The 27083-nt window shown below is 32.6% G+C and overlaps 12 protein-coding genes and 1 non-coding gene across 13 annotated transcripts in view; 4 read left to right on the top strand and 9 right to left on the bottom strand.

Moving 5' to 3' along the window:
* Positions 1-1982, bottom strand: part of PDC2 (Pdc2p) — a gene marked incomplete at both ends in the record, with an annotated part of 2523 nt that extends 541 nt beyond the window's left edge. The window contains one exon of the mRNA XM_003667707.1: positions 1-1982. This exon is cut by the window's left edge and continues 541 nt beyond it. Within this exon, the coding sequence (XP_003667755.1) occupies positions 1-1982 (1982 nt within the window).
* A 724-nt stretch (positions 1983-2706) lies between these two features.
* On the top strand, positions 2707-4269 carry STN1 (Stn1p; the record flags this gene model as incomplete). Its single annotated transcript, XM_003667706.1, has 1 exon — positions 2707-4269. One exon carries the CDS (start codon positions 2707-2709, stop codon positions 4267-4269), a length of 1563 nt encoding a protein of 520 aa, XP_003667754.1.
* Positions 4270-4697: 428 nt separating this feature from the next.
* RRP8 (25S rRNA (adenine645-N1)-methyltransferase) lies at positions 4698-5876 on the top strand (the record flags this gene model as incomplete). The annotated part of the gene is made up of 1 exon (XM_003667705.1): positions 4698-5876. One exon carries the CDS (start codon positions 4698-4700, stop codon positions 5874-5876), a length of 1179 nt encoding a protein of 392 aa, XP_003667753.1.
* A 93-nt stretch (positions 5877-5969) lies between these two features.
* On the bottom strand, positions 5970-6584 carry TVP23 (Tvp23p; the record flags this gene model as incomplete). The annotated part of the gene is made up of 1 exon (XM_003667704.1): positions 5970-6584. One exon carries the CDS (start codon positions 6582-6584, stop codon positions 5970-5972), a length of 615 nt encoding a protein of 204 aa, XP_003667752.1.
* A 1071-nt stretch (positions 6585-7655) lies between these two features.
* On the bottom strand, positions 7656-9041 carry AFR1 (Afr1p; the record flags this gene model as incomplete). Its single annotated transcript, XM_003667703.1, has 1 exon — positions 7656-9041. One exon carries the CDS (start codon positions 9039-9041, stop codon positions 7656-7658), a length of 1386 nt encoding a protein of 461 aa, XP_003667751.1.
* A 1176-nt stretch (positions 9042-10217) lies between these two features.
* Positions 10218-11075, bottom strand: RRP1 (Rrp1p; the record flags this gene model as incomplete). Its single annotated transcript, XM_003667702.1, has 1 exon — positions 10218-11075. The coding sequence occupies one exon, from the start codon at positions 11073-11075 to the stop codon at positions 10218-10220; it is 858 nt and encodes a 285-aa protein (XP_003667750.1).
* A 244-nt stretch (positions 11076-11319) lies between these two features.
* SLU7 (mRNA splicing protein SLU7) lies at positions 11320-12474 on the bottom strand (the record flags this gene model as incomplete). The annotated part of the gene is made up of 1 exon (XM_003667701.1): positions 11320-12474. The coding sequence occupies one exon, from the start codon at positions 12472-12474 to the stop codon at positions 11320-11322; it is 1155 nt and encodes a 384-aa protein (XP_003667749.1).
* A 2037-nt stretch (positions 12475-14511) lies between these two features.
* On the bottom strand, positions 14512-14584 carry NDAI0Atrna11R. Its single transcript has one exon. It is a non-coding gene; the product is annotated as a tRNA-Arg (tRNA).
* A 1806-nt stretch (positions 14585-16390) lies between these two features.
* VTC5 (Vtc5p) lies at positions 16391-19354 on the top strand (the record flags this gene model as incomplete). Its single annotated transcript, XM_003667700.1, has 1 exon — positions 16391-19354. One exon carries the CDS (start codon positions 16391-16393, stop codon positions 19352-19354), a length of 2964 nt encoding a protein of 987 aa, XP_003667748.1.
* A 112-nt stretch (positions 19355-19466) lies between these two features.
* NDAI0A03470 (uncharacterized protein) lies at positions 19467-20840 on the bottom strand (the record flags this gene model as incomplete). Its single annotated transcript, XM_003667699.1, has 1 exon — positions 19467-20840. The coding sequence occupies one exon, from the start codon at positions 20838-20840 to the stop codon at positions 19467-19469; it is 1374 nt and encodes a 457-aa protein (XP_003667747.1).
* A 623-nt stretch (positions 20841-21463) lies between these two features.
* On the bottom strand, positions 21464-22261 carry ILT1 (Ilt1p; the record flags this gene model as incomplete). Its single annotated transcript, XM_003667698.1, has 1 exon — positions 21464-22261. The coding sequence occupies one exon, from the start codon at positions 22259-22261 to the stop codon at positions 21464-21466; it is 798 nt and encodes a 265-aa protein (XP_003667746.1).
* Positions 22262-23547: 1286 nt separating this feature from the next.
* Positions 23548-24084, top strand: NDAI0A03450 (uncharacterized protein; the record flags this gene model as incomplete). Its single annotated transcript, XM_003667697.1, has 1 exon — positions 23548-24084. The coding sequence occupies one exon, from the start codon at positions 23548-23550 to the stop codon at positions 24082-24084; it is 537 nt and encodes a 178-aa protein (XP_003667745.1).
* Positions 24085-24672: 588 nt separating this feature from the next.
* RLI1 (Fe-S cluster-binding ribosome biosynthesis protein) lies at positions 24673-26499 on the bottom strand (the record flags this gene model as incomplete). Its single annotated transcript, XM_003667696.1, has 1 exon — positions 24673-26499. One exon carries the CDS (start codon positions 26497-26499, stop codon positions 24673-24675), a length of 1827 nt encoding a protein of 608 aa, XP_003667744.1.
* Positions 26500-27083: the final 584 nt, after the last annotated feature.

Here is a 27083-nt window from a genome sequence, read left to right as displayed (position 1 = left end):
ATGATAGGTCTATTATTTAAAATATTATTATTGGAATTATTGGAGAAATTAATATTGCTAGATTCACGATTGGAATCTGATGACTGGAAGACATCATTGAAATACTCATTAGTCGTTAGTGGAAGGTCTCCTTGGACGTTTTTCAAATCCAAGTTCGCGGTAGGATCAACGAATAATGCTGACTTATCAATCAAAGTGCTTACATTAAAGAACAGCTCCGCCTTGGAGGGATCAAAATTAACATCCAGGATTTTATTTAAATTAGATTCATAATCGTTTACACCCATTGATGTATTATTATTATTATTATTACTATTGTTAGGTAGTGTATTCAAATTGTTTTGTAAATTGTTTGCTTGTTGACTAGTGGTCATAATGCCACGATTAACATGATTGTTATTAAATGGGGGTATATTGAAATTATCTATCAGAAGATCATTGTTCGGGATGCCATCAATATCATTGTCATCATCGTTTCCATCTTCCTCATCAAGCAAGTTCTCATTCAATCTATTTAATAGATCATCGTCGGTAAATTGTGATGTGGTAGTACTCAATAATGTAGAATCTGGTTCTATTGGATCAATGATGGCACTTTCCACCAATTCTTCTGTACTTAAAAAATTAGTATTTTTATTTTCAATGTTCAAATCCAATAACATTTCGTAATCCCTATTTTTTTTACAATAAAATTCGTTACACAATGAATCTAATTCAGATTCTAAGATTTCATTTTTCTTGAAAGCCATACTGACATTCTCATTTAAAACAATCATACCAGCAGGTAATATACCTGAACTTTTCCAATTTGCCTTAATGACATCTCCCGGGATATCATCCCATGCCTTTTTGATGAATTTAAAGGCATTTGACATAGTCAATTTACTTTGTTCAAAATTTATGCAAATTTTTTCATTTGAGTTTTTTTCAAATTGTTTTTGTAATTCTATTAGCGCTTTATACTGTTGTATTCTATACCTTGTTTTAAATTCATCTAAAACCCCCCAATTGAAAGGTAAAAATCTTGAATTTGATGAAGTGTAAACCAAATGAATATTCTGTAGATGAGCATTAATGATTCTATGTGAACATGAATCATCTAAAACAATCCAAATCTTCCTATTGTCAGCAACTAACCTTTTATCCCACCTTACTAACCAATTATGGAACATATTACTTGTTAGCCACGATTTTCTGTTACTATGATATGAGATACCGAATCTTGTGGCCATTTTTTCTCCCAATAAGGCTTGTGATCCTTGATCAGTTGGTTCATGAGGGAAATAATTCCTAAAACTTCTATAACTTTTGTATTTCCCCACTACTAAAGGTTTTAATTTTTCTGACCCATCTAAATTGGAGCATAACATCACAGTGGCAACTTCGATTCTTCTTTGAATTTTACTTGTTTCATATTGTTCATAATCCAGTGGTAAATTATATGCTAAGAAAGTTTCATCCAATGTAAAGATATCTTTCACAGATGGAATCTTACTAAAGTATTCCTTTAATACGTTTCTTTCTTCAAAAGTCCAAATTTTTGGTGCCTTTGGTAATTCTTCATCTAATGCAGAAATATTCACGTCCATCTTTGCCAAAAAATTAGATATCCATTTATAACTGAATGATCCATTCCCCTCTCTAAATTCCGATGGGATTCTATGCCAAACGCTTTGAGCAGTATCTTGAATGATCGGTGAAGTAATAGGAATCCCATTCCACAAACTTTGTGAAATCCATTCTTGTAAAATCTTCCTTACCAAGAGATTATTTGGTTTCCTCAATCGGTTTGAATCCTTTTCATGTTCTTTACAATTCATATATGTGGATTTTTTCGCTAATAATCTTGAAATGGTACCTTGCGAAGGAATCTTGGGTAGTTGGAAAGTTTCATATGCCCATTTGGCCAACTCGAGTTGTGTCCATTTAGGGTGTCTTTCCGCCATCAGACAGATATTATAACGTTGTTCTATGGAAAGCATCCTTTTTCTCTTGTAGTTGCAACAGTGGAGATAACAATAAATAAGTAAAATAAATAATAAACTGATGGTTTAATGAGAAATTCGGAGTTTCTTCAAATTTATTCAATGTGCTCAGTCACAAAACACACTGCTTTTGTTTCCGTTAAAATAAAGGTAGATAATGTCGACCTGAGCGTGGGAAATATACTCTTTCCGCGATTCAGCAGACTAGCAAGGCTTTGAATAAGATAATACAACCAAGCCAAGCCACTGGTAACTGTTACTTTCTTATAAAAGCCATTCAAAGAAAACGATGATCATCGAATCCAGTTGAGTCTCGCTATCTGTGGCTGGCTGGCTGTTTTAAAAACTCGAAGTCGAAAAAAGTTGATTTTTTTAATTTTCGTTTATTTTTTTATCAATTTCTTAGGGTTTAAAAAAGGAGTGAGGTCATTTCTGGTATACCCTGTGTTTTGGAAATATTAGGGCTTGAGACATTTTTTGATTAAATAATCGCCAAAAAATGTTACTGTCAATTTAATCAATTTAATCAATTTAATCAATGACAATGACATAAACCATTAACACAGAAAACTGCTATTGCACCAACATATTGTTTTTAGTGTTCGCATTATACCCTTTTTTTTTTATAACTACAAACACCTCTCTTTCTTCGTGTCTGCAGTTTCCCCCTTACTTTATGTGCTGATTCAATATTTATCATAACATAACAAATACATATCACATGGATACAAATGACCACATCGTTCATAGAGATCCCATTACATCACAATGCTTTTACTTACCACTATTGTTCAAACATAATGAATATTATATCCAATCGTTAACTGACCCTATTCCCTTGTTATTATATGACTTAAAAAAATGCATGTTCAAATCGAAGCTTTTGTTTGAACATTATTATAAGACATTCAATTTAGAATCAAGTAAATGTCTCTTTTATGAGAATACTCCAATTAATAAGATCAAAGTTATAGGTAGAGTCTTTGACTCCCATACCAAATGGGTTAAAAACGTTGATTATATCTTTTTAAAATTAGATGATTGTACTCCAAATTTCGACAATAAACGAGATCATGATTTAAAATTCACATGTTCAGTTGAATCAGTATGCAACATGTTACAAATTTCAACCTTACCTGATTTGACTGGTCAAAGGATACAAATTATTGGTTATGCCAAATTACAATATAATGAATTTCATATTAAAGATTTACAATTCGTAGATACCATGGTATCAGAATTAGAATTTTGGTCGTTAGCTATGCACTATAGATCATGGTTAATGGAACCATGGACAATTGCACCTGATATCTTGGAACCATATTTGTTAACTCAAGAAGCTTCCTTAGTACATGGTGATGAAGATGATGTTATTAATAATTCCACTCCGATAAGAAGAGTTGGAAATAAAAAAATCACTTATATTGAGAAATTACAGGATGAAAATACAAGAAATGAATTGGAAATTATAAGCCCTTATTCCTCTGCTAATTCTTCCGTGAATTTGAACTTGAATTTGAGTTTGAGTTTTAATAACCATCATGTTTCTCCATTCAACACCGAAAAGGAACATGATCATTTTAATCACGAAGATGAGCAAGAAGTAGATGAAGATGAAAATAGTGATATCATTATAGTCGACGTAAGCCCTGAAACTTCTCTTATGATAATTGAGGATAATAATGGGGCAATGACACCGGAGCAAAATCCGTTTTATAAACCAACTCCAACTGCCAATGAAACTGATCCACCTATCACGATATGTAATAAGGCAGAAATTAAATCATTTTTGTTAAGATATTTGATAACATTACCCGTAAACTCGATAACAATGATTGATTTATATCAAATATCGGAATTCAAAAGCAAATTAGAACAACTATCAATATTTGAATTCCAAAAACAATCATTATCTAACATTAAATCTTTCGAAGAAATTAAATCTGAACAATTCATTAATTACATTAAATCATTAGTGGCATCAACTGTAGTGGAATTGACTTCAAATGATAATGTGATTGATTTATCGATTTTGAAAAAAGTCTCCAAATATTGCAATGAAAGATTAAATATCTCAATTAAATTACAAAATCTTTCAATTAGTATTGATTACAAATATATCAAACAAAAACTATCATTAAAGCAATTTAAAAATATGATGATTATTGAAATATTTAAAGAAAATATCAAAATCTTCACCATGAATACATCATCAATAATTAAGAATTGGTATATCGATTTGAAAAATGAAAAAATTGCAATAGTATATCTAGAATATTATTAAAGTTTCTTCTTCATACTAAATAAGGACACTCTCATATATACATTATATTATATTCATTCGAAGAAACACAATAAACACTCTATTGTTGAAGCATACTTTATATACATTCTACAATAGCGTCAGTAATTTGTCCAACTTTACTTCTTTTTACAGTCCGGCAAGAGTCAATATCAGGGCTGTACAAACATATGTGGGGTTCAACCCTAGGGTTACATTATTATTAATTTTTTTTTTTTTCGAAAGAAAGTGAAAAATAATAAAATGAGAAGCTCATCGCAAAATATATGCAGAACTTGATAGTGCATTGGTATTGAAATAAATCTTTATAATCAATAGTCTATCAAGTTTTTTTCAATATTTGCTATTTGTTAATAAAGTAAAGTCACTGCCTTGTGAAAGACAAAATCACCAAGAGTTCAAAAAAAAAAATGGAATTATTCAAAGTTGACGGTTGGAACATAAAGACTGACAAAGTTGCCTTTGCAGAGAATAAAAAGAAGAAATTACAAGATAAGAAAAACAAAAAGGCCAAAGCCAATAAGAAACTAAAAGATAATGCTAAAAAGAAAGCCACTAGTGCCAATTCCATAGTTGTCAATCCTGATGTGAAAATGAGAAAATTCGGTGAAAAGAAAGATCAGTCATTATCACCATCAAGCAGCACAGAAATTGATAAGACTTCTACAAAACGTAACCATGAAGAAATCGCCAAGGAAGACATTGATTCTACGATACAATCGAAACCTCAAAGGAAGTTAACTCCGTTACAACAAAAGATGATGGCTAAATTAACAGGGTCAAGATTCAGATGGATTAATGAACAATTTTATACGATAGATTCTGGAAGTGCATTAGATTTAGTTAAGAAACAACCTGAATTATTTGATGAATATCATGATGGGTTTAGATCTCAAGTTCAATCATGGCCTGAGAATCCAATTGATGTTTTTGTCAATCAACTCAAGGCAAGGTCTCAGAAACCTGTCAATGCTCCTGGTGGGTTACCAGGTTTAACGGATGATAATAAAAAATTGTTATTGCTGATATGGGTTGTGGTGAAGCAAAAATTAGCGCTTGAAGTGAATAATTTTTATAAATCTTTCAATCAAAAAAATAGGAAATGGAAAAGAAATCATGAGGTTCATAGTTTTGATTTGAAAAAAGTTAACGATAGAATTACTGTGGCTGATATTAAGAACGTTCCTTTACCGGATAATTCTTGTACTATTGTTATATTTTGTTTATCATTGATGGGGACTAACTTCTTGGATTTCATCAAGGAAGCTTATAGAATTTTGGCACCAAGAGGTGAATTGTGGATAGCGGAAATTAAATCAAGATTTGCAGATGGTAAAGGGGATGAATTTGTTACTGCTTTGAAACTAATGGGATTTTTCCATAAAAATACAGATGATGAAAATAAAATGTTTACTAGATTTGAATTCTTTAAACCAGCGCAAGATATTATTGAAGAAAGAAAGGCAAAATTAGAAAGAAGACAAAAATTCATTGAAGTGGAAACAGAAAAGGAAGAACTTGAGAAGAAAAGACAAAAGACTGCTGAAGGTAAATGGTTATTAAAGCCATGTATTTATAAAAGAAGATGATTATTACTATATATCCGTAATTTGTAAATCATATCAAATCAAAATTGTATATTAAAAAAATCTTGCTGTTATATAGGGAAACTGTGAGTGAACCTACGTAGAAGAAGATGATGCTGTTGAAGGTTGGAAAAAGGATCCAATATTTGCTAACCTCTGTATATTATCCAAACCTGGGAGAGCAGGTAATTGGAACCAACTATTTGCCTCTTCAGTACTTTTTGATGGATCCCACTTATCACAACAACGGAATCCATATGTATTCCAACCAGTTAACATGATGGCGACAATGACTAATATCAAATAGAACAATTTAAGTCTTAATAGACAAAGTATACCAAAAACGATCCATACTACAGGAGTTAAATACATCGACCACCAAAATAATTTGGAATCAATAGGGTTAATTGGAGGACCCAGAGAAGGAGCATATTCTTTAAATGACTCAAATTTAAAAGTTTCCTTATTAGTTAAAGTAGAATCATACCACCAACGTAACTGTACTAATTTTCTTCCACTTATATTTTTGGTTAGATAAAAATCGAACGCCAACAGCAGTACGATACAAATGAATTGAGCAGTGAAACCTAGGAATAAAGATCCAACTATATAAAATACAATAGGTGCAGCTTTAGCGGATAGATGGAGCCCTAAAAGTATTGGATGTGAAGATTTCAAAATAGTATTATAAAAGTTAGTTAAATGCTCCATTGTTGGTTGGCTCTCGGTGTAATTCCTTGGTAAGAAATTATAAGTCCTTAATCATAAGTGTTTACTTAACCTTTCTGTTTCATATATATTGATTGACTCTAATTATTCTAAAGGGAATTCAAGATACGTAACAATATATGCAATATATATATTGTTATCCTTTCTGGCACGTGCTGGAAGAATAGTTGGACAGCCATAATCAAAGTGACAATATGCGGTATATAATATATAATATAATAAGGGCCCATAAGCAAGATATATGTATGCTATTTTGTAACAATAAAATATTGAAGTTTATCGACTCTACTCTTTCAGTTGGAAATCGAACTGACGAATAAACAGGAATCAGATGACCATGGTTTAGCTTTTAACAGACTTGGCGTCAGTTCGGACCATACCTTCATCCAAGAATTGTGTATTATAGACCGATGACTAAAGTAGTGTAATATATGTTATAATGGTTGTCAATTACACTATCTTCTCTTTTATTAGTGATACACAGGTATTTGTCACGAGATCGTATTATATGATCTTTAGCGTGGTACAATTAGTAGTATACAGGACGAGCAACTAAAGGTATTTTATTTCTTATCTCTCTTGATTGCATACACATTACATACTACGTGAGTTTGATTCAGTTAACATAAACAATAGTTAGATTTATAGGCTTAAGTATGGGAGAGTATAAGCTGAAAACTTTTTATACCCTCATCATGTATAACGAGGATTATGATAAGGTGTACTACTCGCATATGCGACAGGTCGAGCTTGACGATCCTTTCAAGTATTAGTGATGAGAACCGTGTAATTGAAGCTACTTCAGAGAATGCTACCAATCTTGATCTTGGCGCTTTAGCAATTCACCTTTATTATACATTCTACTTATTAAATAAAATAACCGACAGAAACTAACCTACTTCACCGTCAATTGTCTTAAACGTAGAAGTTCCAAAGGGTTCAACAGCCTACAAAATCCATATATAATTGATAATAATCGTGATAATAATCGTGACAATAATTAAGTTTCAATATTCAAAGCTATAGTTTTCGTTTATAGACATACGATGCAATTTAATAAAATAGTTGAGTATTCCCTTTACTTTCCTTATGAATTTCCATATCATGAGTCTTAAAATAATTCAACTCTCTTTTAATATTATTGAAAAAAGTAGGATCTTCTTCAATTCTTAAAAGGATGCCCCTTCTAGATTTGATAGAATTTTCTTCTGGTCTTTCATATTCACTTGCAGACCACGTATCATTAAGGAAAACCTCCTTTGCGAAACTTACTTTTTTCTGAATTCTGTTATTATCATTTCTATCCTGTTGTCCATAGGTTGCCTTTTCAGACGGTGCAATATTTAAATGGATAATTTCCCAATCATTCTGTAATCGATCCACAATATCTTTAACTTTCAAAGGGTCACTAAGACGCATATTACTTCTATTAGTTAAACTTCGATAAAATTCTTTAGCTAACGTCTTATTACCTACCATGGGGCGTTTGGTCGATCTTGGAGGAGGCACAGTTGCAATTGAGCAACTAGACGGTGTTCTTTTCACTTTCAAATGTTTTTCATTCATATCTATTTTTGAAAGTAATTGCCCAATTACTTTAAGTTCTTCTAATAATCCTGAATCTAATGATTCATCACATTTAGTTTTTTTCTCCTTTACTTTTAAAGTTCCTTGTGAAATAGGACTCCTTATACTTGAGGTATCAATTTGTTTATTCGTTTCTGGGACTATATATTCAGATAAAATGATAGGGATGGTGTCTGTAGCCGTTGAGATGTATTTGGATTCTATATTGGATAAAATATCATCAAAAACCATATTGGCATCCATTAAATTCTCCCCTATTATTTCATCATCTAATTCTGGAAGTTTTTGTTCATTTATAGAAAATAATGAATCAATTGAGTCCATTTCATCGGAAAGTAAAGTTTTCCTATGCCTTCCATCATTTGTTCTATTTTTGGAACCTTTATTTGAATCATCATTAGGCCAGATATTTTGAATTGTTAATTTTAGCTTCGATGTAGATCTTTTCAAAAAAGTTGGTTTCTTTTCATTATTGTAGTGTATTTGTCGAGTTGTTTGTCTTACACTATGTATTCCATTAGACTTTTTCCGTTTATGGTTATGATTTACAGGGTTATGTATTGATTTATTTTTTTCCAATGTTATTGGTGCATGAGAAGCAAAAGTTAAATTGGTCTCAATTTCGGTATGACTATCAAGTTTCTCATCATTGTTCACTGAAAAAATGGAAGAAACTCTTGATTCAGGAGTTGTTGTATTCGGTGAGGTTGGTTCATTTTTCATGTCGTTTGCTTCTAATTTCGGTTGTGCCCAAAGTACGATTTCTGAAAGTTGTTTGGAACTAACTGCTCCTTTGACATGCTTTTCCATTAGGGTAGGAACCAATTGAGGTTTTTCCATTCTTGTTGACATATTCCAAGCTTATTTATTGAATTGTTTTTTTTTTTTGTTAGAGAGGAGTACTTGTCTTCGATGGGTGTCCATAAATTTGTAAGACCGGCAATTGATTCCATGAATTCTTCAAACAGTACTCATATATAGTTCAATGTTTTCGAAATGGAATAAATAAACTTAAACACTTCTACCTAATCCGGTCATTTTTGTTTCCTGATCCAAAGAGAATAGGATAATAACATCCATCTAAGTACGTACAATATCTGATTTGAAAAGTGTGTCGCGATTGTTTCAAATACGTGAATGATGGGATATGTACGCATGGTGTCTTTAAGTAAAAGGCCTACAAGTTGTCTTCTCCGCGCGCGATGATTTTCTAAAATAAACAGATGACGATAGAAGAGGAATGAGAAGGGAAGGGGAAAAGGGAAAAGAAGAGGGAAAATGATTTACCTGTTTGCCACAACAATGCCATTGCCATTAGAAGAAACATACGTCGTCTTTCGAACCTGTCACATGTTTGTTTCTACCCTCTACGTACAAGCTCCTCAAAGGAAGTATCCTGGAGAAGCTGCTGCCATCTGCAAATGTATAAACAGAGAAAAATAAGAGTCTTTTCTTAAGTAAACAATATATTTGACTCTTTAAATACTAAGGATAATATAAATAAACTGTAGTTCAACACTTGGTGATTGTTCCAAAAGTATGTATAGTACGAAAACCCCCTAAATAGAAGATTATGTCCTAGTGATGCAGAGTAGACCTTCGCTCTTTGGAGTTTTCATTTCTTGTGTATTCAAGAGTCTTCAGCCTCTGGTCATCATCATTTTTTCGCATGTTATATTTGCGTTTATTGATAAAGCAGATATCCTCTCAATAAAATAGTATATACTATCAATTCGACTTATTCCTCACTTACAATAAAATTGTGTAGACCTAGTAGTAAAATGCTTGCAACATCTTCCATAACTTTTGTAGTTGACATGCTTAGAACTTTATAGATCAGTCTATCTTACTTAATTTATATGCTACATTTTGCAGAATCTTTTCATATATACTACCCATTACTCCATGGGCTTAATATATCAATTCAGGTTACAATTATTATACAGCTAGTTGATATTATTATCTGGCATGTCATAAAGATGCACTATGTAGCGTTTCGATATTGTTATACTACTAGACTAGAGTTGTTTAAAACCCGTGCCATTCTTCATCTTCAAGTTTACTACTAGTAGCTCCCTTTGAAGCAGAAATCTTTTCAACTTCCTCTCGTTCAATAACAGCCCATTTCACTAAGCGTTCATCTGCTAACAAATCTTCTTTAATCTTGTCTCTTAGAATCTTGCTATTCGTCATGTTAGACGCTAGGTCCTGGAATATACTTATAAAATCTTTTAAAGGTGAGTTTTTTACCAATTCTATTAACTCTGTCTCCTGTTTCTCTTCTTCTTCATCTTCATTATCCTCAATTTCATCATTTTTCTCAGTAAATAACCTTTCCCATTCATCTAAAACGATATCGATTATATGGAACGGGATACCACTGTAAACTTTTGGTGATCCACTTAATGGTAAATCTTTCAAAACAGTTTCAATAAACTCATTTACTAGTTTTTCATTCCATTCTCTCAACTTTAGATATTTAATTTGGCTAAAAAAGACTCTTCTGACCAATAAAAGATACTTATCCATTCTGAAACGATCAATATTGTACCATTCTAAACATAAGACTTTCCAAAATGCCTTAGAAAATTTGACAAATGCTTCATCGTTTATACTTAAATCATCTTTGTAATTTTCATTATCCTTTTTATTGAAATATAATTGATATAATTCACCAAGCTTATTAGCTAATCTTTGTTGAGGTCTTGGACGATCACTAAACCACATGGCAAAATAAAGACCCTTCCATAATTTATTAAATTGAGATTGTTTGAAAGTTTTTAAACATTTTTCAGTTACCAAAACTTTTTCTAATGCTTCTAATGATTTTTCTCTAACAACTCTGTTATTTGATGATAGCTGTTTCACAAAAGTTGAAGTATTCATTATCGATGACAAAAAATTTCGGTTATATTGCTTGATCGATCAAAGAATATGTAGTGAATATATATGTAACGTTACATGAGTATAAACTAAACCCTCCATGATCTCTTGTATGAATCTCGATATTAATTGTAAATTTTCACTTCAAGAAGCTCATCGCGAAAATTTACCCAAAAAAAAAAAAAAAAAAAATCAAAAACATCTAAGAGGCAATAAGTTATTCTCTCGTAAATAACGACTGGGACAATCAACCATATAAATCCTTCAATTCCTTTTTAGATTCATCAGATTGAACAGTCCCTTCAGCCTTCCTGGCTTCCAGTAAGTTATTTTTGAAAGCTTCTTCTTTCCTCCTTTGAAGTTCCTCCTGCTCAAGATTTTGTTTTGTTTTCTCTTTCATTAGTTGTTCGTACTTAGTTGGATTAGCCACTAACACATGATTAATCTTATTAGCATCTTCTACTTCATCTCTAATCCCGGCCTCCCTGGCGTGCTGTTTACTAAATCTGTTTAATTGATTTAATTCCAAACCTTCACCAGTAAGATAACGACGGAACATTTTAGATTTTTCATCTACAAGACCAATCTCTTCGTTCTTATATATCCTTGATTTAGGGTCATATTTTATTTCACCAGAATTAATGTCATTTAAATAAGCTGCTCTATCTTCTCTCAGACGAACTGCAGTTCTATGCTTGAGGTTCGAGTTATTCTCGTCATCTTTCTTCAAATGACCCATAGAATCTTTGTATAACCCTAATTGCATTAGTTCTATCTCTTCATCTGTATCCCACATATCATCCTCATTTTCTTTATCTGTAGGTTCTTGCGTATTGTTTTTCTTTTTCGTTTCCCAATTTTCTAATAGTTCATTATATTCTTTTCCTGTGTAACCAAACCATCTATCTTTTTTGGCATCCCAATCCATTTGCTCTTCATTCCTAATCTTGGCCTCAGTGGGTAGCACTCCATTTGTGCTAGTAATTTGCTGATGATTATAATTGCCTTTAACTTCAGTCTTTTTGAGTTTCTTAGGTCTTTCCAGACAATCTTTCCTTAAGTGATCTTTAGCACCACAATTCTCACAATAGAGTAATTTTTCTTGATGCTTCGTATTCCGATTATGCATATCTCTGAACCGACTTTGCACAGTAATAAATTCATCTGATATACCTGAACCTATCGTTGGTTCATCATTATGATCAAACTCATGCTTCTGACTTCTATGATGAATCAAATAATCTTCCTCTTTCGTCGACGTTTCATTGTCGTTCTTCTTCTCGGTCGTATTCTTGGAATCTTTGTAATACCATGGCTGTGATTTGATATACTGCGGTAGATGTTGATTTTGCTTTGTTGGACCTTTTTTGAAGTTCTTGTTCTTGTTATTATTACCGCTCATCCTTGTAATGTATCTCCGATGATCTAACGAAGAGAAAATTTAAATACACTGAAAGGAAAGTATACTTTTATTCGTGATTCTATGATGTCTATTGAAGTTCAAGGGATGGGCCAATAGTGCGAATTAAGTGAACTTTCAGATTACTCCTAGTAATGTTGGAATCTTGAAACTTTTAATTCTGATATTTTTAAAAAAAGATGTGGTAGTCGCAAGGAAACAAGACTAATAAAAAGGGAGAAGTAAAAAGACAAAATGAGATGAGATGAGATACCGTAACCATACGATAGAACATAGAGAATAGAGACGTTCGTAACTAATAATAAGAAGACTGATTTCAGTTAATATGAACCTGTATTTAACGCAGAGTACGATCCTATGTGGATTCGCGGTTAGAGTGTTGTTAAATAATGCAAGACAAGACCATCCTTTAACTACATAACATTACATGATTAAATTAGCGTTCAAGGTCAATATGGCAAATAATGCAGAGTGATTGGTTATCTGAAAGACAAGTCTGCCAAAATCTATGAATTGAAGAAAGAATACTCTCTTTGTAAAATCATTTCTAGAAGATATGGCATCCAAAGAACGTTTTACCATGAACCTTCGCTATTTACCAAGATTTACCATCGACATGGTGAGACACCAACGTTCTCTGAAGCATTGAAAGTAATTTTAGTATAAAATATTTTTTTACTTATTGACGAATAAACGTCTCCTTTTTGGAATGCCAAGTTGTTTCAAAAGCGGCAGAATTGTAGAATGCTAGTATGACAGGTACTCTTCCAAACTTTGTATCTCCAACGAGGAGTATATCAAATTAGATACCTAGTGGGCTAAAAGATTTACCAAAAGGCGCAGCCAAAATTGAATTATTCGACCGTCTGATAGAATGGTTGGCATAGGCAACAGTCGATATTTCTGCTCCTATTAAAATGTATTATGGGTTAAAATCAAATAACCTTCAGTATAGATGAAACTGGCTATATCGTTGGTAATATTTCCCACACGTGCAAGCCCGGTTATGATCCGAAGCCACCATACCAAGTGAAAGAGATTGATGGAAGAGGATTCAGCTCAATCATTGAGTGTAACGGGTATTATAGAAATGATACACCACTCTATGTTATTAGTACACCTACTTTGAAGAACAGCTCTTGATGATGAAGAATACAAAGGTTTGAGTTTTTCCAGTTCCCCAAAGGGATGAACTTTTGATTCAGTTGCCCTAGATTAGTTGACGAAACACATCCATCCATTTACCATTTGGGACCCTAACAGCTCATCTAGCAAATTGTATCTCTACCTGTTACTTATTTAGTAGCCGTAACACTGCTAATGAAATTGGCTCTTGGGCGTTAAGATTTCCAAAGAGTTACAGCAATTACTGCTGTCTTCTTTTTCTTCAGAACTTGTACACTTTATCTTTGATTATGCTATGTATATATATATATATATAGTTCTGCCGCATTTCAAGCATCGCGGAGTTTGAAGTTCACAAGAAAGACACATTCTTCAATGGGTCGTTGAGGATTTCCACACAGCCGAAACTTAATGGTAAGCAAGTTTGGGTAGACATATGTCTTGGATCAACTTGATGTCCTTTCGGTACATTAAATGCCTTGAGGTATATTATTAACGGAAAAAAATGTAATATAGTAGGAATTATACCCTGACACAAAGTGTTCTAATCTGATAGTATATTTATTACCTGATTTCCTTTCTAAAGCCATTTAAAAGAAGATGAACTTTTAGATATATCCTCTAAAAATTCTTCTTGTTATATATCCACGAATTATTCATTTCCATTGCCTTCGACCGCCTCTTCCGTCAAGTCCCGTAAACTAATAACCGATAGGAACTTTTCATGGCTTTCTTTAAATGTTTCTCTGTGTTAATATTTTATTGTGCCTTTCATGCTTTCTCCACTTGTGTAATACAACGCCTCTGTCGTCCATTTATCCCAAAACCCAAGAATTCCCTGTTGTGTGTCGTTTTTTATTTTCGGTCATAAAAATAAGACTTACAAAAAAGTTTCTTCCCCGCCAGGACTCGAACCTGGAATCTTCTGGTTCGTAGCCAGACGCCGTAACCATTGGGCCACGAGGAATAATAAATTATAGTATGTATTTGATATTCGATCGTGATAACGGAGTATTGGCATTAAGTCCAAGTGTCACAAGGAAGTATGTTTATTTTATTATTAATTGAGTAATTACTGTCACGAAATTATGAGTTGTTAGTCATCAGTCAAGTTGAGTTAAGAATTATTATGCAGCTATGAGGTTCGAAGTAATGACTCGAACTACGTTATGCACCGCACATGTTTGTAGCTGTATAACGTCTATTGAATTATAATTGAATATATTTTGTTGAACTAAGTCGAATGCCATGCAAGTGTTATCTTATTATTATCAAGGACGTTTTGATCGCAGCCACGTCTACAGTTTCCACCGGCCATGCGTACCAGAGTTATGTATTGGGTCGGTTAAGTTGTATGGTCTTGCTGAGTGTTTACTCGGGCGTTCTGGATTACTCTCTTCTAAACAAACCTACAAGTATTTAGAGTGTCCTGTGGAACACCTAGTCGAAAGGACTTTGAGAGCGGTGTTCATGATTACGAATATTGTTTTATGCATGCATGACTTTAACGAGATATTAGGTGAACTTCTAGAATTTGTTTGACTTACTAAGTTATTACTTTATTAACATTAGCCTAAGCCATAATTATGTTGAGAAATTAATCGCGGGCCAATGGAAGTAAGATCTTACTAAGCTTTATTTCTATTTCTATTATTTTTATTTCTTTATTTTTATTGACCCTTATTTCTATTGTTATCAACCCCACTGGGTTGAATCACTGTGGAACAGAAAAATCGAAGACTCCGAAATGAACCAAAGTTAAAATGACAACTATTATCCAATATAGCGTTTAAAGTATTGAGTTTTCTAGAATGAAACAAGATTACTAAGAAGCACGATTAACTATCATTAGTAGACAAAAAGGAGAAGTAGTACCTAATAAGCATGACCATTAATAATTAGAAGATTTGGGGAACTAATAGCGAAGAAATGTGGAAACCTAGTAATTAGAAAAGTCGGAGAATTGGAAAAGTTGGAGAACTACTAGTTAGAAAAGTTGAAGATAAAGTAGTTTCGAAAGATCATAAAAGGGTTGAAAGTTGAAGTAGAATTAGAAGTATTTCAGTTAGTTATTTTATGTCTCTTTATGTCTCTTTATTAGTTATTATTATTTATACTATATAAAGAGAGCAACCCGAATCATATATTCGTAAGAGCCTTATATTCTTCTCTCTGCCTTTAAGAAGTTTAGAATCTGATCTATTATCCAACCCATATTTTACTAAAAATTGTTTTGCATCTACCCCACGAGGAAAAGTAGTGTTGATGTTATTTTATTTTATTTTATTTTATTTTATTTTATTATAAGTATCTTATTTTGGCTGGTTGGATATGCTAGGACAGTTCTGTTCTATATTCACAATATTTCAAAGATATTCCTACCTGTAATGATTCATACTTATGAAGCTTCTTAGTACTACCTCACATATGACAGTACAATACCGAAATGGAATTTCTTCTAAAGCTATTCGAAAGAGAGTTGGTAATAATACTAACATGTGCAAACATTAGTGAAAAAGACATTTAAAACGCTGAATGTATCGAAACAAACTTGAATTAGTATTCGAAGATTGCTTTTGCTTCTTTCCTGGGTCTCTTCAATGGATGACTCAAAATGGGTGTTGTTGGTGTTATTTATGTATATTGTTACCGCGCAGCAATAATAAGAAAGTTATATGGAGTCAATATTAAAGAGATCCTCAGATCGGAAGCTTACGACTTCTTTCGAAACCTGTATATCCTATGACAGATAACAATAATGAGTTGATGGCAAATGAAATTCAATTCTACTACACGGAACTCATCTCCTCTCGAATGGAAACATCAAAATATAGATTATGAATCCTTGAGAACCGCAATCAGGCATGCCGCAAATAACAGGCAAAAAGCTATCAATAACTCTGCTATTGAAAATCACACATCAGATAATGTACCCTTCCCTTTATTGAATTTACAAAACTCCTTTATTCAACAATTTCAAAATATTAACTTATTTGTGTCCTTAAAGGTAAAGGAATGCTCCACAAGGATACTATCTGTTGAATCATCAATTTTAAACTATTTTGAGAGATTAGAAGTTGATGTTGTCGATAACCGCAAAGATACATCGTTGATACCGTCTATTAAATCCTTGAAAAAAAATCTATACCTGATATACAGTCATGTTAATGATATCAGTACCGAGTTACAGACATTATCAAGATTCTTAATAGTACAGAAAATTACCTTAAAGAAATTACTTAAATATTTACTGAAATCATATCCGACGGAGTTTAAAAACGAGGCCGATCAATTAGTCAAAAACCTTCAGGATTCTAAAACCTATTCCTACGGTTATGATGGCATATCTTTTATTAATGTAGATTTAGATTCTTATCTTCTAGAAATTTCTTTGATAATTGACGTTTTGGGTGATTTAGAATTGAAAATCAATACTATACTAGGTACTACATCTGGAAGTGGTAGGAACAATATTTATCAAAAATCATCTTTACTAAATTCTGTTAATAGTTATCATCATCTTCATGATAAAAGATATCATAATGACGTACCGTCTCGCTCCTCTACCCCTCTGTCCATAGGGACAAGTTTAACTGCTAATTATGATAGTAAAGTTCCAAGAATTCAATCTGAAGTGGAATTTGATGAAATATTTANGGATAAGTGTAGTTTAATCCAAAGATTATTGATTTCTTCAGATAATATGGAACAATTTAAGTTCATGTTATTATCTAATGAATTCAGAATTATAGATGATAAAGTTATATCAACATCAAAAGAAATTATTCAATCAGCAAGCACAGATGCAAAAATGACTTCTCCTTTTCCTTCTCCGAATTCTCAGGCTGATACTATTGAAAGACCAAGATTAAATGTTAAATCCAAATCTAAATCAATTAGATCTGTTAGATCTTTCCAAAATATTAATCCAAATTTACCCTTAATAAATAGAACTAAATCTGCATCTACATCATCCTTGAAGGCTGATAATAATGATGCTTCCATTGCAGTGACTCCCGGTAGTAAATCAAAATTGCAACTTTGTCAATCTAATTTGATTATCTCAATCCTAGATACTGATGAAAATTCATTTCAACAACCTTCATTTATGACCAACGAAACAATTAATCAATATCCTAATCTTATACTGCATCACGAAGAAAATCATACGAACATTGATGCTAAGAGTAGTTGTATTGTAATGTGTAATGTTGGTGGATTAAGAGATCATGTTGTATCTAGCAATTTGTCATTGAATTTTATCAGTGATCTTATACAAGATCCTGCAGGTTGTAATACTAATGACATAAAGAATTCATATCCATTAGACAAATTAATAATAGAATGGTTCAAAACACGTCGACTCAATTATTCAAGCGTTTTAGGTGAAATCCATTTGAAAAGAACCCGTTTCATTTGTCCCAAGGAACATTGCATATTCATGATAACAATAAATGAAGAGATTTCAAATAATGATAGTATTTTTCCTCATTCCATTGTTGAAATCAAAAAGTTAAACATCATATCAGAAAATAATAACTCACAGAATAACATGACTAATAATATCAAAGATAGAAAAATTATAAAGCTTTTCGAAAGTTTAATATCAAATAATTTCCAATGTTTCCCAGTCGATTCGAATTTCACACTTTGGAGGATTTGCTACCAAGTTTTAAAATTGAAAACACTAAGACCGGATAACAATACTAATGTCCATATTGCAAAAGATGAACTCTTTGAAATATTATTATCGAACGACTATACTCTTTCTCCGAATGATTCCTTATCAAGTGATGAATTTTTCCAATTAGGTTATGACCGATTACTCAGCTTATGTTCCTCATCCTTTAGGGCAACCATCCAAGGAAAAGACCATCATGATCATCATACTGCTTCAAGTATTGCGTCATCATCTCGACATGACGAACATGAAAAAACTTCGCAATTGGCAAAACCTAGAATTAGATATTGGAATGAATTTGATGCTGCTGAAGAGGAAGGAGAAGATGCTACAGGTAGCCAGAATAATAATACTCTCTTCCAAGATGAAGAATCCCTGGAATCGAATTCAGATTATGGTTTCATTAAATTCAACAAAAACTTTATAAATTCAATGTTTAGAACATTTTCCAAGATAAGAAATTCTATTATATCAAATACTTTGACGAAGCCAAACCATTTACCAGCATATCAGCAATTAGCTCCCAATCAAATTAGAAATTATGGCTCCGTAAGTTCATTAGATTCTCAGGTTACAACGAATTCAATAAATTATGATACAAGCCTTGGAACTTTTCTCAATATCAATAACAATAAAAATGGTAACAATAACTACAATATTAATACTAATGCTAGTAATGACAGCGAAAGCGATAGTGATGATGATGTATTTGACTCTGAGTCAGTTTATGAATACAAGCATGACCAAGTTATAACTGTATTTTATCTTGCATCATTATTAATATCATGCCTAACTTCAGGATTATGTTTAGGTATAATATTGGCATTATTTCGTGAAAATGAAAACGATGATATTATTGTATTCGATGGTATCAACGCAGTCATTGTTGTTATCATTGTTTCTTTATTAATCTCATTGATTTTGATTTGTATGTCTCTATTGTTGCTATTTAGTAGATTCACCTTTGCACCGGCTTGGCATTATATTAGTTGTTTCATCCTATTCGTTGTTGTGATTTGTACTGTTTGTTACGGTATTATAGAAATATTTTATTGAAAATCAACGGTAACTATACAAACATGGAAACAGGCTCTATCAAAACACTTAGTGTTAAATAGAAAACGTATAGAATTATAGACTGTATAGATAACATAAAAAACAATCATCCTTATTTCTTTGCGCAATAAAATACAATTTCTTCTTCATGTTCACCTGTGAAATAATCCTCTTCAAATACGGTAGAATATACGACTTCACCTTCATTTGTAACAAACTTAATAACTGAACGTAGATATTTTCTCAAATCCTCATTTAGATTTTTCGTTGGGCCCAATTCTAATTCATCAGCATGGGATGGTGGGAATCCACCAATATTTGTTGAAAGAACTACAACAGGTCTCTTTTGTTTCGGGCTTTCATAAGATTCAATGACTAGTTTCATTCCCTTTGGCAATGGATCATCACTAATATTTTCTAATGTTACATCCCATGTGGTTTCATTTCTTTGAACGATTATACTAACTTCACATTGCATTTTCCCCTTCATATATTCTTTACCTTGATAAATGGCAGAACTAACAAGATGTTCATTATTATCACAGCCTTGAATCCATTCCTTATACCAATTGTAACCTATGGCCAAATCTTGTAATTTTTCCGTGGTAGTAATTTTTGAATAGAACTCATTTAAGAAACCATCACTCTTGGGGATTTTAATAGTAATATAATCTTGCTTTTTCTCATTTTCATATTTCCTTTTGATGAATTTTTCCAATTCAGCAGTCTTTGCAAGAACTTCATCCATTTTTTGAGTAGTCAATTGAGTCTTATTTCTTGAATCCTTGGACTCAGTTTCGAATCTTCTTCTTTCTAAGGCTTCATCTAATAACATTTCAATCCCCATATGACCATCATATTGTTTCTTCAAATCTTGATATAATTCATATTCATCAACTAATTTTTCTAAATCATCTTCAGATTTCAAATTTTGAAAAAATGAAATCAAGTTCTTATTACCAATTGGAATATCCAAAAAGATTCTTTTGTTGTTATTTTCTTCCGTGTAAGATTTCTTAACCCATTCTTCTAAACTATCCATTTTCTTCATAATTTCATTAACCTTGTTAACACTTTCTGAATTTCCAGATTTTTTCGGATCAACTTTTAAAGAATTTATGCCATTATTATTATTTTTATTATTCCTGTTGTTGTTTCCACCTTTATCATCAGGGAATTCATTGTCTCCTTCCACAGGTATAGATTCTTCCTTTTGAAATTCTTCCTCGGTATCAAAAATTCTAATATAGACAGCACCATATTGTTGGAATGCCCTACATAAATTACCAAAGTCTTTACCTGTTTTAAGATCGTTATACTTACCATACCAAGTATATCTTGCCTTTAATAGTTTTGTTTCAAATGGTTTCTTAATACGGAAACCATCGAATATATGACCACCGATGACGGATTTGGTGAAATGACCCTTTGGGATCTTCCATGTGTATGAAACGTCCTTGTAGCTGACTTCTAAAATGTTATTCATCGTTCTTGGCTTGATGGGTTTTAATGGACAAGCTTATTCACCCTGCAGAGGGGTCCAATTGTTTGAAGTATTGCTGAAGAAATCATGATGGTGACGATTTTTCACTTCTGGTTTTATTGAGTATACTAGTGTTGAGATGTATACGCGTACGTATATACGTCGCTAAGTTAACGTTCCGCAGTAAAGCGAGAGACACACGGAGTGGATCGATGATGATTTAGATCTGATTGATTGATTTGATTCATTTGAGAAAAAATCACACATAAAATAGCGTAGTTTTTGTTGGTGTACTCTTTATACACAATATGCTATTATATGAACGCTTTTTTCTTTATTATCTATTTAAACCTAAATGTTTTATGAATATATATATATATGTCTCTTTGATCCTAAAATTTTATTTGGACTATACTTGAATTTTGCCCTTGGAATCTGATGATTCTCTTTTTAATATAATACCATGAACAGCATGTATATTAGAAGGGGGTTCATTTACTTGAGAAAAATCATCCAGTTCAATACTAACCAGTCCCCTTGAAGCATTGCCATTATCGTATTCATCATCATCATCATCAGCATATTCCTCGATTATAGTATCGTTTAACACTGAAATATCACCTTTTTTATTCCGAAGAAGTTCCTTCATCTTCGTCTTGGTCTTGTTCATTTTTCTCTGGGTCGGATGAATCACTACTCTTTCCCACGTTTGTTTCATCATCATCATCAGCATCTTTACTATCTTTTTCTACAAATTTCTCCTTTGAAAACCATTTAAATCTTAAAAACCAAATGAAATGAGATATAAAGATACCCAATTCCATCCCTGCAATGACACAATATAATATGATCCCCATTACATCCATATTCCCCAAAATGACACTAACAATAGAGAACCATGCACCTAGAGAATCAATGAAAAGGAACCAAAAATTAATCCCAACCACACGACCTTTCCTTTTCGCCAATTCAAAATATGGTGGTAATAACCCTATAGCCAACAATACAGTTGCTAAAATACCAAAGATTAAATCAGGCCAATGAATACCACGATCATATAAAGGTCTTAACCACAATATGAACCCCACTTCCATTCCGATATCCGTTATAGCAATCCCCACTACAACCGTAATGATTTTCCAAAGGGCTAATTTCGTAGGGGGGTAATAACAAGATTGGACAAAACTAATGGAACAGAAAAACATGAAAAGATGAGGTTGTACCTGTAAGATGACGTTACCTCTACTGACGCAAAAATAAATTGCAAAGGGTATACCTGAAATGACCCATAAGAACATCATTATGGGAGGTAGACCTGTACAATCTTTACGTTTCCAATTGTATATTATTTGGGGGATTAATTGGACACACCAGCATATTGTTGCTACTGTGGCGAGAGCTGTAGCTGCACGCTCAGAGATCATAATATTTTTTTCAATATAATTTTATATATTTATCGTTGTGGATCTTCGAGTAATTATTGGATTTTTTGAATAATTTTAATTTAGCAAAGAATTTTTCTATATTATGGATTATGTGGTGTCGGTTTCTTTTCATAAATTAAAAAGATAATTTGCCCTATTTGTACTTATTTATGTAGATAAATGCGTAATGTTTTGTTCTTATCTCTTCACAATGAAATATTGTGGCTTCTACGTATCTATGATAAGATAACCAAAAAAATGAACCAAATCAGTAAAGTCTTTTTTTTTATTTTTGAAATTTGAAATTTGAAATTTTGCAAAATCCTGTCACGTGATCGGAGGCGCCTGGTAAAGCTGGCCCGAATATAGGGGAGCATTCTTTAACGCTGATTGAAGTACGTAAAAATAGTAAAAGCAAAGGGTGGCGAGATTAGCGTTTGTAGTATATTCTATTTGAGTTTATTAGTTATTCCGGTTTACTTAAACCTTGATAACTGATCCTCAAGATTAAATTGCTAAAAATATGATCGAGTGTCAACTACATACATATACATACGTATATATAGAAATGTACATTCAAGATGAGATGGAACAGAAAGCTTTATTCTTAGATGATATATATGTAATACGAATGGATGGATGGATTTCTTCACTTTAACTAGACTTTGTAGAAACCATCCCTATCCAGAACCTCCCAGCAATCTCTTTTTTTCCAGAATATAGAGAATAATGTCCCCATTATTTTGCTTTCTATTAATGTTCGAAAAGAGCTCGGCGGTTAAAACGAAAGCACGTGATGGAAGCTGTCTCTGGAAGAAACATTCTAATATATTTCTGGACAATGGGTAGAAGAAGAGAAAGATAATCAACAAGTATATAGATTGATAGAATCAGTGGCAATATCGACTACATAACCAAGATTGTAATCTGGGATCCTGTTCTCCTTTTTTTACGTAACGAGTTCAACAGGACAAACAGTGTGTGTATTTCTCTTTTACAATCAATTATGACTAACACTACGCAAGAAACTGATTCAGAAATTGATCCAGAAACTAAAAAAAAGAGACTCCTCCTTCTCATTCGATTTATCCAACCTTCTATTATCATTGAAAACAATCGACGGGGAGAGAAAGAAGACAAAAGAGGGTGTAGAAATATGTGACGATTCGCATTTCCTATCGAAAGTTTACCGTAAACTTATTAACATTCCAATAGAACATAGAGATCAAATTGAATTAGAATGTAAATTCGGTATTGCAAAACCAGTTTGCTATGGATATAAAAGGATGATCCCATCTATCTCCAAGGAGAAATTTACCATGTTTAAAGATTATTTATTGAAGCAGAAGAATTTGGAAATGATAGAAATCGAGATAAGAGATGAGTTTTTCCATCAAGGTAGGGTCTCTATGGAAAAGGATAGTAACAAGATTATAGGTGCGATTAAAAAAGATAAGAAATTTATGGAAATTATTCAACTTGTCGGAAATGAATACGATATGAAATTCACCATCGCATTGGAAAAGAAAATTGATCTACCTGATTGGTTTGATGTAACGAAAGAACGTAAAGTGGATCCAACACGTCTCAAACATCGATATACTTTTAAACGAATTGGTAACGAAATTAACAATAATGTGTCAATTGATTTATCAGAAATAAGAAATTGTGATAAAGAAGAGGAAGAAGCTAAGTATGAAATTGAATTAGAATTTGTAGCCATGGAAAAACTTTGGGCAAATCTTGGAGACCGTGAACGCACAGTGGATTTACTGAAAGATTTTTTCAGATATTCCCAAGATTTATTAGAAGTACTCGGTTAAAATTTGTATTTATGCTTAGTTTTGCTGCATTTATTGCTCGAAGTATGTAAGGTTTTTTGCTCACATATTGCTATAGCCAGCACTAAAATTCTCTCTCTTTCGTATACATATTCTTCTGTAGATAAATTTCAAATACCCCATATGCATCTAATATATAATAAATAGTTGCTGTTGCATATTTTTCCATTCATAACTCAAACTTTTAAGAATACCTGAAAGTCTTGCCCGAACCTTACGTCACATTTGCCTTCACGGTATACGTATGTAGTTCAATCGCAGGAACCGTTTCACGTACGTAGAAGACTATACAAACACAAACATCTACATAATGACTCAAGTGAGCCTACAGGCTTACAGATGTCTCTGTGGCAATGTTTATGGTACATATATGTGGGAAACTAATATACGAGAAGCCTTCATTAATATGACAATAAATAGGTTAAAATAAATAAATAAATACAATAAATAAGGTATATATATAAATGTTCGAAAAATATAGTTCATGCAAATAGAATTAAATCTTTAATGTACGACGGAATGGTAGATGAAGGAATAAGCGTAATTGTTTATTCAATTAATTTAGTTTAATTAAACACCAGTGTTGTCTAAGAAGAAATAATTACCAGATAATTTTTGTTCTTTATCCATTTGAGAATCTAATTTATTAATTCTTGGTCTGAAAGAATTTGGATCTCTTCTGAAAGTAACATTCAAATTCTTCAAGAATCTGTTACAACCAGTTAATAATGATTCAGGTTTACGAGCAGTAGCATTCTTTGATGGAGTACCTTCAAAGACAATAACTTTATCAGCCAAATATGTAGCCATAATGAAATCGTGCTCGACGACGAAAGCAGTCTTCTTGTTATGTAAGATAAATCTTCTAATAACTTTGGAACAAATAATACGTTGTTCAGAATCCAAATAAGCAGAAGGTTCATCAATCAAATAAATATCAGCAGCAATACCTAGAGATAACACAATAGCAACTCTTTGTAATTCACCACCAGATAAATGTTTAACTTCTTGATCAATAATATCATCGATTTTCAAAGGTTTAACAACATCAGTTTGGAATTGAGGGTTTAAGAATTGACCTCTAATCTTCTTAAAGAATAATTGTCTAACTGTACCAGGGAATCTTGGAGCGATAGTTTGTGGTTTCATAGAAACGTTTAATTTAGGAACTGGTTCAGATGCTGCATCAGCTGGGATAGCACCAGCCAATAATTTAATTAAAGTAGTTTTACCAGTACCATTTTCACCCATTAAGACTAAGATTTCAGAATCAGAGAAATCACCAGATTCAACATTCAAAACGAAATCACCTTGAGTTCTCTTCATAGCTGGATATTCAAACCCACGAGTAGCATCATTCTTCAAATCTTCACCGGCTTCATGTAATCTAAATTGTAAAGCTTCAGATCTGAATCTTAAATTTTCAGCTGGAATATGACCATCTAAGAAAATATTAATACCTTCTCTGACTGAAGATGGTAAAGTAACCACACCATAAACAGATGGAACACCATAAATGATACAAATGAAATCTGATAAATAATCCAAGACTGACAAATCGTGTTCGACACAAATAACGTATTTAGTTGGACCCAACAAAGATCTAATAATAGTAGCTGCATTCAAACGTTGTTTAACATCCGAATAAGAAGAAGGTTCATCAAACATATAAACATCTGCATCTTGAACACAAGACATACCAATAGCGAATCTTTGTAATTCCCCACCAGACAATTTATCAATCTCTCTATTCAAGACACCTTCCAATTGTAAAGTCTTAATATAAGATTTAACAGTTTCAGAATCCTTTTCCATTCTCAATTTCAATAATTCACCAACTTTTTGAACAGGTCCCTTAATAGCACGAGGTAAATTATCCACATATTGTGGTTTAATAATAGCTTTAATATCATCCTCTAACATTTTTGTGAAATAATTTTGTAATTCAGAACCTCTAAAATACTTAATGATATCTTGCCATTCAGGAGGATCATCGAACTTCCCCAAATTTGGTTTTTGTTTCCCTGCTAAGATTTTCAAAGCAGTGGATTTACCGATACCATTCGTTCCGACTAACCCAAGGACTTGGCCTGGTCTTGGAGTTGGTAATCTATGTAATTTGAAACTGTTAGCTGAATAACGATGGGTGACGAATTGATCCAAGTTGGTAGGTAGGTTGATGATGGTGATAGCGTCGAAGGGACATTTCTTGACACAGATACCACAACCGATACATAGGATTTCAGAAATGAAGGCAATTTTGGAAGTTGGGGTGACTTCGATACATAGTTTACCAGTTTTGACGACTGGACAGGAACGTTTACATTCTTGATGACATTTCTTTGGTTTACATCTGTCGGCACTGACGATGGCGATACGACTGTTTTTTTCACTCATTTTTTGGGAGGGGTTTAGTGACTGTCTTGGTTAGTTGAGTTAGGCTAAATGAGGAACGGAGTAATCGAAGATCCAAGAAACAATGAAAAGTAAGAATTGACAACAGAAGTAAGCTCTCCTTCTTTTTATATAATAATTCGTATGTGAACTGACAAGCCAGATCTATCTAATTTCCTTGTTTTGGTTAAATTAGTAATTGAATGAGATTCTGTTTGTTGGTGTCAAAGATGAGGGAAAGTGAAAAATTTCGTTGATGAAGAAAAAAAAATTTTGAAATGGAAACAAAAGATTACAAAAAACTGGTTGTACGGGGAGTTGTTACAGAAGGAAGAGTTATGTCGCTAATGACGGAACAAAATCGCTTCCTCATTGTCTTCCGTGTACGCAGAGAGAAGCTTCGATAAAATAAGGGGGGCGGGTTTATAGGTTACCCTAATTAACATAGAACACACGAAGAGACACGATTTCCGCCAATAGAAGTATATGGCGTTACTAAGGGAGACATTTGTACGTATCATATTATAATTTATTATTATATATACGTATTGACCTTATTGGACCTGGGCGGCTATTCTCGTTAGACT

This window comes from Naumovozyma dairenensis, chromosome 1 (genome assembly GCF_000227115.2).
Source record: "Naumovozyma dairenensis CBS 421 chromosome 1, complete genome".
NCBI lineage: Eukaryota > Fungi > Ascomycota > Saccharomycetes > Saccharomycetales > Saccharomycetaceae > Naumovozyma > Naumovozyma dairenensis.
This window is presented reverse-complemented; position numbering and strand designations above follow the sequence as displayed.